A 19,937-nucleotide genomic window follows, 5' to 3' on the forward strand; every position below is an offset into this window, starting at 1 on the left:
TACTTGAGATTTAAAGGAGATAATTTCCAAATTCAGCTAATGGCTCCTTTTTTCTCTCAACTGAGCTACATTTAAGGTGTTTATGTACAATACCATTGAAAAGTTTAGGGTCACCCAGACAATTTCATGATTTCCATGAAAACTCACACTTTTATCCATGTGCTAACATAACTGCACAAGGGTTTTCTAATCATCAATGAGCCTTTCAACACCATTAGCTAACACAATGTAGCATTAGAACACAGAAGTGATGGTTGCTGGAAATGTTCCTCTGTACCTCTATGGAGATATTCCATTAAAAATCAGCTGTTTCCAGCTAGAATAGTCATTTACCACATTAACAATGTCTACACTGGATTTCTGATTAATGTTATCTTCACTGAAAAAAAAATGCTTTTCTTTCAAAAATAAGGACATTTCTAGAGTGACCCCAAACTTTTGAACAGTAGTGTACCTGCTAACCTGTTAATCTGACAGTCCGTCATTACTTTAAGACATGAAGGTCAGGTGATCTGGAAAATTTCAAGAACTTTAAATGTATTCCCAAGTGCAGTCGCAAAAACCATCTCACACTACGATGAAACTGTACTGTATATATATTTATATAAAATAGGTTTGACAAAATATTCGGAAGACCTCTCAGTATAATTCAATGCAGTGGTTGAATCATACTTGTATGAAATAAAGCTTATTAACAGCTCACATGTAGCTCAGTTGATACAAAAATGGAGCCATTAGTTGAGGTTGGGAATTATCTTCTTTAAAACTCATATTCTACTAAAAAATGTATGTACTACATCTATGGTTACATTGACTAACTGCAAATCAAGTGTATTTATATAGCTTGTTTTAAAACAACTAATGCTATATATGTTGTAAGCATAGACTCTAGGAAAAGATGGATGAATTCTCTGCGATGTTACCCACAGATTTACTGAAAGGCGGTTTAATCATGCATAGCTTGAAGCCTTGAAATGATTTAAATAAGAGGAATATCAAAATGTATCCATAGTACAGCTGTCACGAAGGTGGAAACTAGCTGTAGAGATCAAAACCGTTTTTGTACAAGGCTGTAGACGTGTTTATTTCTGCTGTAAAGTTTTAACATTTTGACATGGAGGTCTATGAGGATTGACTCACTTTTGGAGATAGCCTCAAGCGGCTATTTTTTTTTCTCAGTTGAGCTACATGTGAGCTGTATATACATACACACACACACACACACATATATATATATATATATATATATATATATATATATATGTATGTATGTATATATAGTCAAAAATATTAGGAAGACCTCTCAGTATAATTCAATACAATGGCTGTATTATTTTAGCTCACATGTAGCTCAGTTGAGTAGAAAATGGAGCTATTAGTCAACGCTGGGAATTATCTCCTTTAAATCTCAAGTTTGACTCCTGTTGCCAATTGTTCTCTTCCTTTCTCCCCAATATCTCCTGGTGAATTTTAGGAGAAAAACATGAGAAACATGTCAGACAAAATCAAAGCTAAAATAAGAATCACAATGTTGTGTCCCAAGATATAGAAGAGCTAACTTTGAGAAGTAAGATTTTCTCCTCTGGGTACCGCTGAGAATCTTTCAGTGATGTTTTTGATCCAAGGTTCGGGGTTGGGAAAAGAATATGAAATAATCACTTATGATTCTTTAATGTGCAGGTGAATATTGTAGTGTTTGCACTTCGGGGTCCTCGTAGATGGCTTCATATTGCCGACTATTTGAGCTAATCAGAGCTAATGGTTTCCTGTAGCGTTATAGATTAACCATCATGCACCTAATGGTGTCCGGAGAAGGCACAGAGGAAATTAAGATGGAAAATCTGCAGTAGCGCAGTAGATAAAACAAGAAAAGGCAAAGTTTTCGCCCCAAAGTTTAATGTCGCAAAAGATATCACTAAGCATTTACCACTAGCCCCTCTGGACGGATTATAGTGACTGTTTGCTACTCAAAAAGCCACTGAGGTGCTGCTATCATAGGAATTCTAGAGTTTCAGAGTTACAGTGTGCTTCATAAGGAGGCAAAATGAAACAAATAAGTCTTACAAAAATACATAAAAAAGCTCAAATTGGTGTTTAAAAAGAGGATAAAATATATTGAAGTCTGTGTAAAGAGGCTAAAACATACTGGGAGCCCATTTAAAGAGGCTAAAATCTACTGGAAGCCAGTTTAGAGAGGCTAAAACATACTAGAAACCAGTTTGACAAGGCAAAACATACTGGATGCCAATATAAAGAGGCTAAAATATACTGGGAGTCAGTTTAAAGAGGCTGAAACATAGTGGGAACCAATATAAAGAGATTAAAACATACTAGGAACCAGTGTGACAACGCTAAAACATATTGGGAGCCAACGTAAAGAAGATGAAACATACTGGGAGCCATTATAAAGAGGAAGAAACAACTGTAAACCAGTATAAAGAGGATGGCAGAACATGAATATGGGTAACCAGCTAACAATAGTACATGAAATTTGTTATGGTCTGTGATGGCTGTGGGGGGGTTAAAGCACCTTTGTACACCCTTTTGTGGCTGGATGGCGTGGATTGACAACACCTGGTCGACAACTGAGCTCCAGATTCCCACCTGGCACTAATGAGGAGTGATTAACCTGGAGCTCCAGACCTCCTCCCAGCCCTGGTCCTTCCTACCTTCGGATTGGTCCACCACCACGACTGCTCCTCCCACAATCACTGCACATGTCCATATAACTGCAACCTAGCTCTTAGTCTGGGCGGCTGGTGATTGTGACCAGTCCACCTTGGTGCCTCTGTGAGTAATATCTTGTTTGTATTTCTGTGTCTTTTGGTCTGTAGATACTTGTGGTGGGTTCTACAGACACTTCGAGCTTCTGCTGGCGGCTGCTAATTTGGTGTGGAGCCTCCAGACTCGGTGGAGACTGAGGCTCCAGTTGGCAGTCCGCCAACTTAGTGAAGAAGCTGTTCGTTTTTGTTACTCGTGGTGGGTGTTGTTCCTGTATTTAAGTTTAGCTAAGGAGTTTAGTTGTCTTGTTTGTGTTTAGCTTAGTTACAAATTCTGTTAGCCTTCGCTCTGTTATATTCTGTTCTTTGATTTGGCAACATCCACCAGTCTTGTGTTCTTTGTTATCTCTTATGTTCCATTTGCTACTAAGCAATAAATTAATTTCCCTGAATGAATAACATCTGGTTATTTTTGTTGCATCCAGCCAACCCTAGAGGTTGGATCGTAACAAACTGTAAAATTGTCAGGGCAGGACTCCAATCAAACATGTAAACTTTGAGGCAGCTTGGAGCATGTAGAGGGTAGTTAGACAGCACTTCCTGTTTCATAGCAAAGCATCAAATTTCATCATTAAGGCCTGTTGTATATACTGGTCAAATTAGAGTTGCCTTGGACTTTCCCCCTATGAGGATTTAACCCCTGAAAATGAGCAAAAATAACAAAAAAAAATCTCACAGTTGCTGCAAAATGGTGGACTTCCTGTTAGTTTTAAGGCATGAGTGCCATTGACTTATCCCTACTAAATTTGGTTGATGAAGTGTTCTGCCCGCAGTAGATGTTACAACTGTTGCAGGGGGCGCTATGGAGTCATTTTGCCACACGTACGTGTTCCAATAAATATAACATTTTTCACCAGTTCTGATCCGTGTGCAATTTTCATGAGTGTTTGAGCATGTTTACGCCTCAAAAATGTGATTCTTTACGGCAAAAAATAATTCCTTGCACTGTAATGGGGTTCTACACACTGTCAGTGCTCGGGTCCTAAATTTAAAGGAAGATGGCTTCTATAATGTGGGAGACAAAGCAGCAACTGGTCCCTGGTTGCCACTTTGGAACTTCGTGATGAGGATCTGAATGCCGACTGGAGCAACTCTTTGGTAATTTGGGGTGATAATTAAGGATGATGAGTCTAGGAAGCAGCATCAGTCTTGGCGGGAGCAGTCTGCGTCATTGCTCATAATCTCCCTCCACTGTTTGTAATAAAAACACCTCCAATCCAGCCCCCTAAGACTTATAAAGCTGGGGAAAAAAAGCATCTTTAGCTTTGGTTGTTATTTATTAAAAGTGCAGCACAAAAACTCAGCCATTTTGCTTCGTAAGGACTGCGTGGGTGCAGTTTGATGAGATTTGATTGGCTGAGGCCTGGCAGTGTACGTAAGCATCTCAGCAAATTAGCAAAAAATATAAGTACAGGTCAAGTTGAGTTTCCACCTGCCGCAGAGTGACTTTGGTTTTGCTAATAGGCTTAAATGCCGGCCAGGCTCTCAGCGTGAAATCGGCCCTGAGTTGGCGGCACCATGACGGGAAACCAAGCTGCCGCCTCCAATGCAACAGCTGTCAAGACGTTTTAGCTCAGGTGTTGCTCAATTCTGATTGGTCCACTAATCCCCCTCCTGCACGTTCTAGTGAGAAAAGCTCAAAAAACACACAAATATCGTGACCTCTTATATATAAACCGAACCATCTCTGTGGCAGAACTGTGTTTCTGCAAGATCCTATCAGTCATAGCAAGAAGACAATTCAGAAAATGTGCTTTCAAGGCCTTAAAGATGAAGGCAGTGGTCACTGTTTGTGTATGCCCTGTGTGTTGTGAAAGTTATCGAGGTGCGTGGCTTGAACCCATCACTTCCTGCTGAATAAATGCCTCTTCAAGCACTCAAACGTTTATTTGTAGTGGAAATGTTAAGAGGAGAACTCGACTGCTTGGCATGGAAAATTCACTTTAACTCGGTCTTAATGGACTCTTAAGTGCACAGCAGCGCTTTCGGTTCAAGTTACCTGAGCAGGAAGTAAAGCGTTACGGATAACAAGGGTGAAAAACACACGTCCGTCAGTAAAACGCCGCATGATTTCTGTGGAACTCTGATATTAAAAAGACTGAACACCTGTATGTGGAAAACCATGCAGTACAGTTACCATTTACTCTGTTAGAAAGTGCAATCAGTACTAGGTCTATATAGGTTTATATAACTTGTTTTATAAGAGCTAATGCTGCATGTTTTTTTAGAAAAAAGAAACTGGTCCTCAGTGACGTTATTCATAGATTTCCTGAACAGTGGTTTAACCATACACAGCTTTAAGCCTGAATTTAATTGAAACCGTTATATCAAAATTCAGCCTTTGTGTAGTTGTCATGAAGGGAAAAAAATAGCTGTAGAGACGATGTAAACATGTAAATTTAAGTTTATTTCTGCTGTAAAGTTGCACATTTTAACTCTATGGGGATTGACTCACTTTTGCATGAAGCTTCAAGTGGCCATGTGAGGAACTGCACTTCACACAGAAAACAATAAAAACGTCCAAGTCAAACTGTCATACAAACTAAAACTAATACAATATGACGAACAATGTAAGACTGAACAATACGGTGTTGCTGTAGTAAAACATTCCGTTCATGTAGTATTGGAGGTATTGTACCACAGGAACATTTGCTAATACCACAACGGCATCATTAGTATTGTCTGCTAACAGTATTAGCCAGGCATTTAGGCTGCTTTCACGTGAAAATTGATTTCATATTGTTTATACTGTTACCGAGTTGCATTGAGGACTATATAATATTATTTTTTTTAAAAAAAACAGTATTAACATCATATGTGCAATGTTTTTTAGCGTTAGCTTAAGCCTCATTTTAAACTTCACTTGGCAACAGCTGCCATCTTGTTTGACAAACACTCCTCGTCCAAAAAAGCTTGTATGGTTGAAACTTCAGTTGAAATTAAAACATATTTTGAAAATATAATAAATAAATAAATGGATAGATTTGTGTGCAACTAATAAACCTCTAGCACATATGGGCTTGACATTGCTGTTCAGTTGACCATGCTGAGTTTTTGGTTACTGAAGGGCAACCACACTTAGCTAGCAAGCTAGCAGCTAACATGTCAATGCTAGCATACCTTTCTATGAAGTAACGCCAACAGTGAGGTCAGAAAAGTATCCAAAGGCACCTCGGCCATAAATAGTCCATTCTCAAACATATTTGTTCAAAATAATGGCATAAAATGCGGCATACAAACTCCCCCTTCTCAATTTTCAAACAACTGAGGGAGCTAACTGACAACAGCGAGGGAAAAGCTAACATTAGCTTAATTAGCTAACTAACTACAGCTGATTTTGACTATAAAACATTAAAGATAAGAAGCATTGAATTTTTTGAACACCGTGTGAAACTACTGTACATATAAAAATAAAAGAATTTTGAGTGGTACTTGCTACTGTAAGCACACTATAGTACAATAAGCACGGTTGGGCTAATGCTAATGGTTACCAAGAAATATCCATGAGAACTAGAGTGTGTGCTGTGACAGCTGCTAAAATAAATTTAAATAAGAATATTAGCATTTTTTCCCCACTTAAAACAATCTAAATATAGCAATTATTATTCGTCCTGCATTATTAGTGCAGGATTTCCTATTTGTTGTATTTAGTGAAAAATCATCAGTAATCTTAAGTTTCTCTTTGGTAGATGTTTTTTTTTTTTTTGCTTCATATTTATCCAAAACCCAAGAAAAAAATTGTAGAAACGCAGGAACTCACTGACTTACTTGCTCTATTAAACATTAACAAACTTGATCAGAAATTCATAAGAAAACAAACTCCCACAAAATCAAAGTGCAAGGCAACACATTTTATTTCAAAGGCCTAATTGGCGTTAAGGTACAGCATATTAAATATCATTAGTCCAGAGACAGTCATCGCAGAATAACATACCATTCTTTTCTTTACATGATACATTCAGGCTGACTCTTAAATGACGTATTTTACATTTCGTTAATGTAGTGCTAACATAAAAAGGCTGTTTACTGAGGGTCTTGTTTTTACTGCAGGTAGATACTGCTGCTGTGTGAGCAGAGATTTTTCCCTGTTGGGCAAACTTCGAGTCCATTTTGTCTCCTTGAATTTTCCGACGTCTTGTCGTCGCCCGACTCCCAATTAAGACACTTCATTGCTGCTGTTAAATTGAATATCAGCGGTTACCTGTAGTTAAGGAGTGACTAGTAGCATCTGTGTTAGTGTTGATAGTTCCTCAAAGAGCTGTATAACAGAATAATATATTTTACATCCCTGCACATAATGTTATATTTCAATAAATATAATAAATAAAAAGTACAAATATCTGAATAATATGGAACCAGGTCATTATCAAAGACATTTTTTTGTCAGTATTACATTGCAACCCAATGCTGGATCCAAGAAATGACTCAGTGGATGGACAATTTGTAAATGCAAGGGCAAATAACATGACTTTAGTAGTGTTTTCAGCTTTGTAGAAAAGAAAAACAACATTACTGCCATGATTAGAAGGAAAACAAAAACCGAAAGCCGTCCCATCTGCACCATGTGGAGGCAGGAGGCAGGAAACAAGCCAAGCTTTTAGCCCTGCAACGTTTCGATCCACATACATTCTGTTGTTCGTCAACGTTCAGGAGTCAAACCCGCAGCTCTCCATGTTCAGACCGGAGAGATCGTTTAGTCGTAGCACTCTGATGAAGCGTTAGTGTCGCGTGTTGGGGGAAGTCGTGAATATTGTCAAACTCCTCCTTTAATCCCTTTGCTGCAGTCCTGACTTGTCCTTCAGTAATTGACTTTCCCGGGAACCTGCACATTCACTCCGCTGTAGTCCACCATGTACATGGGCCACTGCTGCAGGCAGATTAGAACACAGGGAAAAGAGTCAGTCGTAATGGTGGACAGAACGCTTTCATTACTGCAGAGATGCTGCTGACCTTGCCCCAAAACCAGTTTTAATGTTAGCAGTTACAGTTAAACACACAGCCGTGCACTGCAGTTCAATCACGTGCACGTCTCTACAGTTAAACTTGCAAAAATATAACGTTATGTTAATTCTACCTGGGATCGGAGCTTCTTTTTTCCATGTCCTAAATTATACAGATCCATTTCCAAACAATGTTAGTAGTTTTTAGACAGTAGACCCTCTGATTTTATGATAAATGGTGACAACCTTTGCAGCAATAATGGGTCAAAGATTAATTTTAGTTAATTGGAAAGAAGTGATGGAGCTTCCTGTATCTCCATCTGTCTACACCAAACTATGGTTTCATTAAACACACGTATGTTCAAAAGTCTAATTAAAACACTCTGACATTCTGAGCCATCAGGTCAGATTTGAAAGGAAGTTTACAGGATGGAGTTACAGCGTAGAGTAGTTAGAGGGCGCTGTTCTTCCTGAACAAAAACTGACAACTCCAAGAAAATCAGCAATGTGGATCAATCATTACCTGGAAAATGGTTTTCATAGAAAGAATTAAAACACTAATGTACTGTAAACATGTCTGTTAATCTGTTTAAATGAAAAAAGAACCGATTACTGACTTCAATGTGTTATTTTTTGCACTATGCTGCCTGAGTTTTGCCACTTTTCAAGCCTCTAGAGGATTTTTTAGGCAATTCTCATTCACATTCTTGCAAATAATCTGTCTTTGTTATAAGTGAAAGAATATTGCAGGTCAGCGTGTGTCTGTATATATTCGATATTTAAACACTAATTTAAAGCCGAAATGAGGAAATTCCAACCCATAACAATAATTCTAATTATCCAGGGAATAAGAAAAAGTCCTGTGCAGCAGTGAAACATCTGTTTACACTGAGGGTGGTGATTCACACACCATGATGAGTTCCATGTCAGGAAGCAAATCAAACTACTTAAATGGCTGAATTCATGTTAGCTTTCACTTTGATTTTTTTGAGAATGTTCTTAAGAAACATTTTTAACATTTCTTTTTTCCAACAAAAAATGTTTAAAGATTTCCCAAAAATGTTGAAAATGTGGACACCAGAAGTTTCACAGTGAAAATATTTTTTTTTTCCACATTTTCAAACTTTAAAACGGGTCAATTTTGACCCGCAGGACGACTGGAGGGTTAACGCACCATCACTGGAATCTGATTGGTCGATATCCCCAGGTCAGAGGAGGCGGGTACTCGGTTGCTCTCCTGAACTCTCTTGCGCTTTCGTCGATTAGTGGAGGCGTCTGTTCCTGCTATGAACACAAACCACACGCTGTTACTCTGCAGCAGAAAACTCCACTAAACTCCATCAATTTTCACATCACCCACCTGTATTACAAGCCTGGCTGCAGATTTCTGCAAAAGGCCTGCAGGAGAGAGAAAAAACTGGGTCGTTTCAGGTTGTTTTCACAGATGCAATCAATATTATTATTCTTTTATACTTTAACAAAACAAAAGGGGGTAATTTGCATGAGCCTGCTGTTCGGGCTGCACTTGAAAAGGTAAATTTAAGCTTTTTGCCTCCATTCTTTCATCATAGCTTAACTGCTTCAATGTCACAATATTGTTGGCTGTTTCTTATTATTTACATTCGCCGGGGAAGATTTATTCTTTGACATCTCAGAGGCTGGATTTAAATCCAAAGCATAAATAAACCATAATGAGCTTAACTACCAAGAAGCGAAACCCTGCATTTGCTCTGAAACATGCGGTGTGGTGACAGCTACCGCGCTGCTGAATATTCAGCTGTCTCGACACTCACTGGAGCTGACTCTTGATGTTGAATGTTATTTTATCCGCGGCTTGAAGGATTTTCTCCAGGCCCACGATGTCGTAGGTGTTGGGGTTGCGGAAGGGGATGTCGTCTGGAAGGCCACTGACTTCTACAGACTCCGGACTGCCACGGATCAGCTTGTACGGGACCACGACGGAGCGGTCCACGCCCAGAGCCTCGCCTGAACACGACGACAACAGCATCAGCAACGCACGCGCACGCACACACACACACACACACACGCACACGCACACACACACACACGGTTTTCTAGTCAGCTCTCCTGTGAAAAAAATTAAACACTCATTGTCCTCTAAATAAAGTGAAAACTCGTGGCTTTGACTTGTTATAGGCATGAAGTGTGTGCAGTGAGGACGTTTTTTCTTCTGTTTTTGCATCTCACTGTAAGAAAAGAGCAAGCAGAGGAGAAACACAGTGAATGTATGATGGTAATTATTCCAAGGTGCTGCTGTACAGGTTCTTAGCCCACAGCAAGTAGCTGTTAATCACACTGCAGCATGCAGGAAGATAGTGATGCTGTAGAGTGGAAAAACACACATTTGTTGTAAAATCCCTTTCAAGTCACTGATTAAAACCCCTTAAAACGCATGTCTGTGTATCAAATGTACATATGTAGAAGGTTTGGCTGCAGACGTTTTTTTGTTTTTGTATTTATCAGTCTGATGGTGAGCTTGTTGCACCGAAATTTCCGTCATAATGTGCACCAGCTAGTGTATGTTCTGGTTGACAATAAAGTGGCTATTCTATTCTATTCTATTCTATTCTATTCTATTCTATTCTATTCTATTCTATTCTATAACATGTTTATTTTATCAATCAATGCAGCTGATTATTTCTAACTGACAGCTGCACAATAAAACTATCAAACTTCACACTTCATGTACACAACTGTTCAAAAGTTTGGGGTCATCCAGACAATTTCATGTTTTCCATGAAATCTGACACTTTTCTCCATGTGCTAACATAACTGCACAAGGGTTTTCTAATCATCAATGAGCCTTTCAACACCATTAGCTAACACAATGTAGCATTAGAACACAGGAGTGATGGTTGCTGGAAATGTTCCTCTGTATCCCTATGGAGATATTCCATTAAAAATCAGCTGTTTCCAGCTACAATAGTCATTTACCACATTAACAATGTCTAGACTGGATTTATCATTCATTTAATGTTATCTTCATTGAAAAAAAAAAGATTTTCGTTCAAACATTTCAAAGTGAACCCAAATTTTTGAACAGTAGTGTATAAATATATATGTGTGTGTGTGTGTGTGTGTGTGTGTGTGTGTGTGTGTGTGTGTGTGTGTGTGTGTGTGTGTGTGTGTGGGTAAATGGTTAAGGTTTGTCAAAATTGATGAGATAAGATGATGCCCATAGATGCCAAATGTCTGTATAGAAGGACTGTATATTATTATATATTATTATATTTATATTATTATCTGAACTCTGAACAGACGTTATAGAGCTCTGAAAACAAAAACAGACTCGGAAATAGTTTCTTTGCAAATGCCATTTCTGCTCTACACTCAGGACACATTAAATAATTCTCGTGTTTAATGGGTTTATTGGATGGTTTTATGGATGTTTTTATAGTGATGGTCTTACATTTTTTTTGATATTTTATTTTGCTTTTTTAATGTTATTTATTTTATTTATTATGCACTTTAAGGAAGCACTTTCAATTTTGTTGTTTTAATACAATGACAATAAAGACATTCTGATTCTTCGTAACATTAGTTGATCCTCTGCAACATGTTTTATTGTGTCTGACTGAAGCCCTAAATCTGCAGTGTCTCTGTCTCATTATTTAATTCAAGATTGCAGTTTATCATTAAACAAGTGAGATAAATTTGGTAAAAATAAAAACCTCTGCATGAAGAAGATCTTTTTCCAGTCTCCTTGCTCTTACATGCGAGGTGCATTTAACTGAACTTGTTATATTAAACAGGATTCAAGAAAAATGTCATCCTCGACACACTGTTGAGACGAGTTCTGTCGGCAAAAACATTAGAAGTACGAGGATGTTAGTAGGAAACTTGGATTTATTTTCATGGCAGCTTTGCAGCTCTTTGTTCAATTCATAGAATCAAAATTAAATAAATGAAAAATGGCTTTGAAGCTCTGATTAACCTTTTCTCCCTGTTACTTAACCCATTTTTAACTATCTCTCGGTTTAATTTCTAATTGTTCATGTCAGAAATACAGAAAAAAATGACTCAGCATGCAGATTTTCTATTTCTGTGTTTGTGCTCGTGACCGGACTGTACCATTAGCGCCTGAAGAGGGGAAAACCACAGCATTATACATGTAGCACCTGTGGCCATGCAGTAATTCACTGACTACACTCTATGTCAGGCTTTAATAAAATGCTGTAGTCAAGAATAAAACTGTCTTGACTTTCATTCGTTTATTTATTTATCTAACAGTTGATTCATTTATTAGCCCACAGGATAAATTTGACTATTTGTCTAATCACACACACACACACCGTCTGGGTGGTGGGTCGGTTGAGAGGCCACAGAAATAAATAAATAAAGAAGGAAACATTACAGAAGAACTGCAAAACCTTAGAATAACCATCATCAGAGTGGAAAAGCACAAGCAATGGTTTAAAAAATGAAAACTGTTGAGAGACAGTCAATTATTTTCCCATCAACAACTGAAATGTTGAAGTTACCAAACCAAAATGTTCCTCTTTGATAACTGGGAATCCATGATAAAGTTAGTTTACATCATTTTAGATTTCAGTTACCTCCAAATTGGTTCAGATTGAGGCTTTAAAATGCTCATAGAAACAAGTTTTTTCTCCCTTGGGTCGCTAATATCTGCCACAAATCTAGCCGAGTTCTTCTTTTATGAGGCACATCCTCCTTGTTCTTTAAAAGCTGCACCAAAGTCGGTGTCAGAAAGTCAAGCTGACGAGTCTGTTTACCGTATTTCTTGTTGAACAGTTCCTTGACTTGCTCTCGAAGGACTACCTTCTCCCCCATGCGGTTAATGTCGTCGTCATCTGTCAGGAGATAAGAAGCCGCTCATGACATCGTTCAAATTAAACCTCCTGATCAAACAGCGGCAGTAAAAGTTTCTCCTCACCACTTATGGAGGCGTACGCCTTTTTTAGTAAAGTGACTCGTCGAGGTGCTGAGAAAATGAACGAAAAACACGTTAATGTCGATATTACATGTTGTTACTTCTGGTTCTCTGAGCTGGAGGATGATTCATCAGGTTATATGAAGAGAATTTAAACTGTGCTCATACCTGGTTTTGGAATAAGTCCTTGAAAAGGTCTGAAAACAACAAAATGATACAAGCAGGTTAAATCACTTTAAAGGATTAAATAACAAACATTTTAAAACAGTCAAGGCATTAAAATATGACAATTACTGTGTGAAATAATACAAGAAGTAATTTCCAACAAGAAAAACATTTTTCTGTGTGGAAAGTGGCTGCTGTCTAGTGTCCACTGGGCAACGGCTCATTAGAATCTGATTTTATAACGACTAAGAAGAGAGTTTTTAGTGGTGGTTTGCCTCATTTCACTCAAACAAAACTAAAGAAAAAGCAGCTACCAGGCATTTAAGATGGATGGATGGATGGATGCATGGATGGATGGATGGATGGATGCTTGAACAGATGGATGGATGGATGGCTGGATGGATGGATGGATGGCTGGCTGGATGGATGGATGGCTGGATGGATGGATGGCTGGATGGATGGCTGGCTGGCTGGATGGATGGAAGGATGGCTGGATGGATGGATGGATGCATGGACGGATGGATGCATGGATGGATGGACGAATGGATGGATGCATGGATGGAGGGCTCCATGGATGGATGGATGTATGGATGGATGGATGGATGGATGGGCAGATGGATGCGTGGATGGATTAGATGCATGGATGGATGCATGTATGGATGGATGGATGGATGGATGGATGGATGGATGGATGATGGATGGGTGGGTGGGTGGGTGGATGGATGGATGGATGGATGGGTGGGTGGGTGGGTGGATGGATGGATGGATGGATGCATGGATGGGTGGGTGGGTGGGTGGATGGATGGATGGATGCATGGATGGATGGATGCATGGATGGATGGATGGATGGATGGATGGATGGGCAGATGGATGCGTGGATGGATTAGATGCATGGATGGATGCATGTATGGATGGATGGATGTATGGATGGATGGATGGATGGATGGATGGGTGGGTGGGTGGGTGGATGGATGGATGGATGGATGGGTGGGTGGGTGGGTGGGTGGGTGGGTGGATGGATGGATGGATGCATGGATGGATGGATACTTTATTCACCCCAGGAAACAGGAAGTGGCTGTTAAAACGATCATGTGACCGCAGTTTCCCACCTGGTGATGGTGAAGCTGATTTTGTCGGCGACCGCCAGGATCCTCTCCAGGTTCTGGGAGCCGAAGGTGCAGGGCTTCCTGAAGGGGATGCCGGGGGGAAGGCCCTCGATGATGACCGAGTCCGGGTTGTTCTTGATCCTCTTGTAAGGCACTTGGACGGGGTACTTGATGCCCAATGCCTCCCCATACTTCCTGTTGAACAGATCCTGGACCTGCTCTCGCAGCGTGTTGGCCAGGTCGATCCTGGACAGCTTGGACTCCAAACACTCTGGAGAGAGCAGAGAGAAACGACACTTTGAAAGCCGCTTGTTCTTTGGACTTCCTTTCACCGTTTAGTGTTTGAAGCGAGGGTGATAAATGTCAACGCACAAAGCTGATTTATGTTGAAACAGATGACAGGCGCCAGATCTGAGCTTCAAAGTGGTCAGTGAAGGTGAAACTGGGAACGTACCTGAGAATCCAGGTCTCTTGGAAATAGCTGCAGTGTCCTCTGTTAGCGGCGTAGCGTCCTTGGGGTCCAGCTCTGTGGAAAAACATTTAAAGGTTACACTTGTGTCTTTTTCGTCTCTCTAAAGATTTATTGAATCCAACAGACGTTAAGAGTCGCTTCTTGTTCCAGCAGCTGAGCTTTTTCACAATAAAAAAGTAGACATAGCCGCAGGAAAATCCCTGCAAGGACTTTCTTTTCTCTTCAGAAGAGCCGTGTTAAAAATAGTGCGTGAACTGGATCTGACCTCATAGTTTCATCTATGCAGAGGATGGTACAAATAGCATCTTTAAAGCTGCATTATGAGCTTCCAGATGGTGGAATTTTCTGCACAGTCTGCAGATACGACTTTGTTTTCAAAGCCCTTAAGTATTACACTATGTGCAATGCCTGCATCTTTACATCCTTCTGTGTTTCTAGAAGAAACAGATCGATTTAAAAAGGGCAACTGACTGAAAACATTATGAAATAATTACATATTGATTACCCTAACACGTGCAAATCAGCTTTATATTTAAAAATAAACGTGGTGCACTCTTTACTGAACAAAACTATTATATAGATAGAACTAAATAACCACAAAATAGCTATAGTACGTCTTCCCATCTTCAATTTGATGATATGTTTCACCTTACATCTCCAAAAAGAAGCAGACACACCTGACTCACAGACGGGGATGGAAGGCATTTCTTGTTTTACTTGCTCAGTTAAGAGCTCAGGCCTGCAGACAAACAAAACAACAGATTAATCCAATATTTACGAATCTGTGAATAAATCCCTACATTAAAATTCAGCTAATAAAATGAGCCATATGCACCTGACATGACCTTTATCACACTAAAACACAAACATCATGCGCCTCACCTTTTGATAATGAACTGGATCTGACTGCTAACAGCCAGGATCTTGCGTAGCTTGGCGGCTCCGAAGCAGTTTGGCCTTCGGAGGGAGATTCCCTCCGGCAGCCCGGTGACGCACAGATCCTCTGGATACATCTGGAACTTGGAGTACGGCACCTTGGCTGGTTCCGGGAGGCCCAGAGCCTCAGCTGAGTAAAAGGAGAAGGCAAAAGAAGCACAGAAAGGATGATTCCACTTCAGAATCTGGTCCTTATTTATTAGGTTTGGCCTTAATCAAATCACTACATAGGAGTTAGACCGGGAACAGCCAAAAAAAACTTCCAGGGGTGTCAAACATATGACCCGTGGGCCAAAACTGGCCCATCAGAGGGTCCAATCCAGTCTAATGACTTTGCAAAGTGTAAAAAAGATGAAACTAAACAGTGAGTAAACCTACATCCTGAAGAATAAAGTTCTGTGAAAACGAATCCTTACTGTGGAAATATTTAAAGACATTGAGCTTTGATACAATCTGATGTCAGTCAGGTTTGGTGGAACCTTATTGTTCATGCACTGAAACAACTTTTATGTATTTTTATGCACAAATTTTATACATAAAAAGGCAGGGGGACAACTTAACCTTCTTAATAATATGAGCTCGGGATTATTACATAGATGTGGAAATGAATTTAAATTTAAAATAATTTCTAGAGCTTGACAAGTTGTTCTGATTATAAAGTAAAATTCTACATTGTTCAGTGACTGAATGTTTTGTTGTAGATACACTGTGATCTGTAAGTTGTAATGTGTAAATGATAAACTGAAGCATTTCACTTATTTTTCTAAAGAAATTTCAGGTTGTTCACAATGTTTTGTAAAAAGATAGTTCATTAAATGTGAACATTTTCAGAATGGACTTTTTTGTAACAAAACAAATATAAAGTTATTATGCTGTGATTTTACTGATCACTTGAGATCAAATTGGACTGAATGAACTAAAACGATTTTTTACAGAAGTCAGCAGTTACTTTGGCTGTTATTATGCCAATTTAAAAGCAAACTCAAGACCTAAGTTTTTAGTCAGTTTTTTGATTTATTTGATAGATTTTATTCATTACTCTTCTTAGAACTAATTCTATCTATTTACACATTTCAGTCTATTTAATGTACAGTTTATTACTTCATTTTTATATCTCATTTAGTTTATATATATTATTTAATTTTATTTATTTTCTATCTCTTTCTATCCTTATTTCAAGATTTTTTTATTTCATTTATTCTATTATAGTTATTTATCTAGCTTATTTTACTTTATTTAATCTCATTCGGTTTTTCCTCCTCTCACATGTTATACAGGATAATGTTTCCTCGTTTCTTCAGTCACTGTTTTAGAGTTCTTTATTGATAACTTGACTGTGGTCAGCAGTTACTTTGGTTATTACAATGTCAATTTGATAGATTTTATTCATTCATCGTCTTAGAACGAATTTTATTTATTGACCTATATAAATATTTTAGTCTATTTAACGTACAGTTTATTACATAATTTGTAGCATTTTTTAATCTGTTTATATATTATTTTGTTTTATTTATTTATTTTCTATTTCCTTCTATCTGCATTCTGATAACAGTGTTTTTGGTTTTTATTTTGAAGGATAATGTTTCCTCAGTTCTTCAATCACTGTGTTTTAGAGTCTTTTATTGATAACTGGACTGTGGGGGTGGAAATGTTTGCACTGTTTTATTGCTTTTTTTTAATCTTTGTAAAGCACTCTGTGTTGCATGTTTGTATGAAGAGTGCTGTATAAATAAAGTGTGACTGAATGATCTGATTGAACTTTGCCAATATAATGAATAATATTAATATACTGTCTATACTTTTGCTCAGGCACCACTTTTCACTGGTAGTTTTCTGAACCAGTTTTCACTCCCAGGCCGTCAATACTGTCATTTTGTCAAAGCTGGAAGCTTCTGATATTCACACCAGGTATTCTGTAGCAGTAGAGACGCCTGCATCAGCATTTCATGTGTGAATATTTATTAATAGGACTTTTTTGCAATTGAAAAGAACCTCATTAAGAGGTTGAAGAGGTGTAGCAGGAGTGAGAACTTTGACGTTTGTGTTCAGTTTTAGTTTTATAAGATAAAACGTTATTAATACTAAAGCAAATTCTTCCGCCTGATATTGCTCAGAGAAAAACTACAAAAACATGAGAAATTGCCATTGATTGGTATTTATGTAAATATTAGATTATTTATATCATCTTTACTCACTGTTGGGCACCAAAACTGCTTGTTGTAGGTTGGAAAAAGATCCAGGTTTGGGATAAAATACACTTTTTCTCAACATTAACCACACATTACAAGGAAAACGTCTTGTGAGACACCAGCAGAGAAACATTTCACTACGGACTCCTGGTGTCCATTTCTGAGGTTCAGGGATTTTTATAGGTTTACTGCACGTTGAAAAGCGACTCTTAAGATACTCTGTGTGTTCAGAAGGGCTGCCAAGGGGCCCTGATAGTCGAACTTATTGATCCTCACAGCAGGAAGTAAAGTAAGGCCTGTATCCCGTCTCAAAGCCTCATAAAGCTCAGTGGTAATCCTCTGAATGCAACAGCAAATTATTTCATTAGTTCTACCTGTACAGTAACATCTCTGCTTGAGATTCATGTCCTATAATTTGGCCGAACAGATTCATTCTGTTAAATTATTAAACAACTTACACCAGGGGTGTCAAACATGCGGCCCGCAGGCCAGAAGTGGCCCGACAGAGGGTCCAATCCGGCCCGCAGGACGACTTTGTAAAGAGCAAAAACTACAGAGGAGATATTAAATGCAGATTGTAAGTTTGTAAAACTATAAATTTAAAATAATTTCTAGGCCATGACAAGTTGTTTTGATTATAAAGTAAAATATGATATGGCTCACTGTTGTGTTGCCGTTTTGTGTCTCATTGTTGTAATATTTTGTTGTATTTTTTTTTGTCAGACTTTTGTCATTTTGATCCTAAAGTAATAAACTATATTGTTCAGTTCCAGACACCTGTGACTAAATGTTTTCTGTGTTTGTAGATCCACTGTAAACTGTAAAATGTAGTGTGTAAATGAACTGAGGCCTAATATTGTTGAAATTGAACTTATTTTCTTCAGGAATTTCAGGTTGTTTGTGATGTTTTGTAAAGAGACAGTTCCGTAAATGCGAACAGTTTCAGAACACACCTTTTTGCACAACTGCAGCTGTGGTTATTTATAGGTTATTGTGCTGTAATTTTACTGGTCTGACCCACCTGAGATCAAACGGGGCTGAATGCAGCCCCTGAACTAAGATGAGTTCGACACCCCTGACTTAACCAGTACAATATTAGTATGTCTGTAAAAGCTTGCATTTTATATCACACTACAGCGGTTTTGGGTGCGTACTCGTGGAGGAGATTAAAGTCTTACTGCAGAAATGAATGCGTAACTTGCTGGCCTCCTGTGAACCAGGATAAAGCTGCGGCTCTACAGGTAGCTTACCGTACTTAATGCTGAAGAGGCTCTCCACTTGTCTCCGCAGCTGAAGAATCATTTCACCGATGTCCTCCACCAGACTCCCCGCTGAACGAGCCGAGCAAATGAAAAATGAAAGAGAGTTACTGCATGAGGTCGGCGGGGTCAGACTGCCAAACATTACAGCTTCTCCGCTCGCCGACTTTATTTTGACAGATTCCAGCCGCCCTGTGCTGACCCGGTAATGACAAACTGACTGTGTCATTACGGGGTCAGAGCAGGGCGGGGTGTATTAATCACCAGCGAACATAACAAATAGATGTCGGAGAGCAGAGTGCAAAAATGGAGCTAAACAGGAAAGTTTAAACATTTGTGAAAGCGGGTAAGCCGGGTCAGAGTCGGCAGCTGTTGTGTTTTATTCTGACAGGGTTATACGCCGTCACACGGAGATGGAAGAGGCCAAAAGCACTGCATGTAGCGCAGCATACAGTATGAGTCAGTCCACCCTACCTTCAGAGGATCTTCTGATGCTCTGGGAGGCCGCACTGGACGACAGAGCTTCAGCTGCAAGGAAAAAAAACATGAGAGAGGCGAACAGCAAGACCTGCTTTGAAACATTTCTGCACCAGTGAAGATATTATTCAGGTGTGCAGTAACCAATAACATAAACACTGCCAATACTGTAATAAAGTTTTTGAGCCAATAAAGTAATAACATTTTGCCAATCATGTAATAAGTTATTACGTTATTGGCCTAGCATTAAAAAAATCCTTTGAAAATAACTGCAGCCAATAATGTAATAATACATAAATAGGACTGCATTTCTTTTCTTATATACACTGCCTGTTCAAAAAAAAGTCACCACCTGGATTTAACTAAGCAAATAGGTAAGAACCTTCCATTGGATAATTACTGCTGTGATGAATATGTTTCAGCTGCAACAACTTATTTAACTCTAGCTGATGCAGTGAGGAGCTTCTCATTTCTGAAACAACTATGTTGGAAGACAAATCCTGTGGTCATGGAAAGGATGTTAATCTCTCAGAAGAGTCAGATTATTGGCCTGCATCAAGCAAAGAAAACAACTAAGAAGTTTTCTGAAACTACTAAAATCAGGTTAAGAACCGTCCAACACATTATTAAAACCTGGAGGATAGCGGAGAACCATCATCTACAAGGAACAAACTCTTAGATGATTGTAGGAAATCAAC

The 19,937-nt window shown here is 38.8% G+C and overlaps 1 protein-coding gene across 2 annotated transcripts in view; it reads right to left on the minus strand.

The window, feature by feature from the left end:
- Positions 1 to 6,610: 6,610 nt before the first annotated feature.
- gtf2ird1 (GTF2I repeat domain containing 1) overlaps positions 6,611 to 19,937 on the minus strand; it is a 48,097-nt gene continuing 34,770 nt past the window's right edge. Inside the window, exons 15-27 of one of the 2 annotated variants that reach the window (XM_023274637.3) lie at positions 19,237 to 19,290; positions 18,754 to 18,834; positions 15,261 to 15,444; positions 15,056 to 15,117; positions 14,361 to 14,432; positions 13,910 to 14,177; positions 12,804 to 12,832; positions 12,639 to 12,686; positions 12,478 to 12,555; positions 9,514 to 9,706; positions 9,081 to 9,118; positions 8,895 to 9,001; positions 6,611 to 7,647 (exon numbers count right to left, since the gene is read on the minus strand). In XM_023274637.3, the coding sequence (XP_023130405.1) occupies positions 7,579 to 7,647; positions 8,895 to 9,001; positions 9,081 to 9,118; positions 9,514 to 9,706; positions 12,478 to 12,555; positions 12,639 to 12,686; positions 12,804 to 12,832; positions 13,910 to 14,177; positions 14,361 to 14,432; positions 15,056 to 15,117; positions 15,261 to 15,444; positions 18,754 to 18,834; positions 19,237 to 19,290 (1,283 nt within the window). In that variant the 3' untranslated portion in view covers positions 6,611 to 7,578. Of the gene's footprint in view, positions 7,648 to 8,894; positions 9,005 to 9,080; positions 9,119 to 9,513; positions 9,707 to 12,477; positions 12,556 to 12,638; positions 12,687 to 12,803; positions 12,833 to 13,909; positions 14,178 to 14,360; positions 14,433 to 15,055; positions 15,118 to 15,260; positions 15,445 to 18,753; positions 18,835 to 19,236; positions 19,291 to 19,937 lie in introns of both variants that reach the window. The other variant, XM_023274636.3, reaches the window with a different exon arrangement.

This window comes from Amphiprion ocellaris, chromosome 14, assembly GCF_022539595.1.
Source record: "Amphiprion ocellaris isolate individual 3 ecotype Okinawa chromosome 14, ASM2253959v1, whole genome shotgun sequence".
NCBI classification, from domain to species: Eukaryota; Metazoa; Chordata; class Actinopteri; family Pomacentridae; genus Amphiprion; species Amphiprion ocellaris.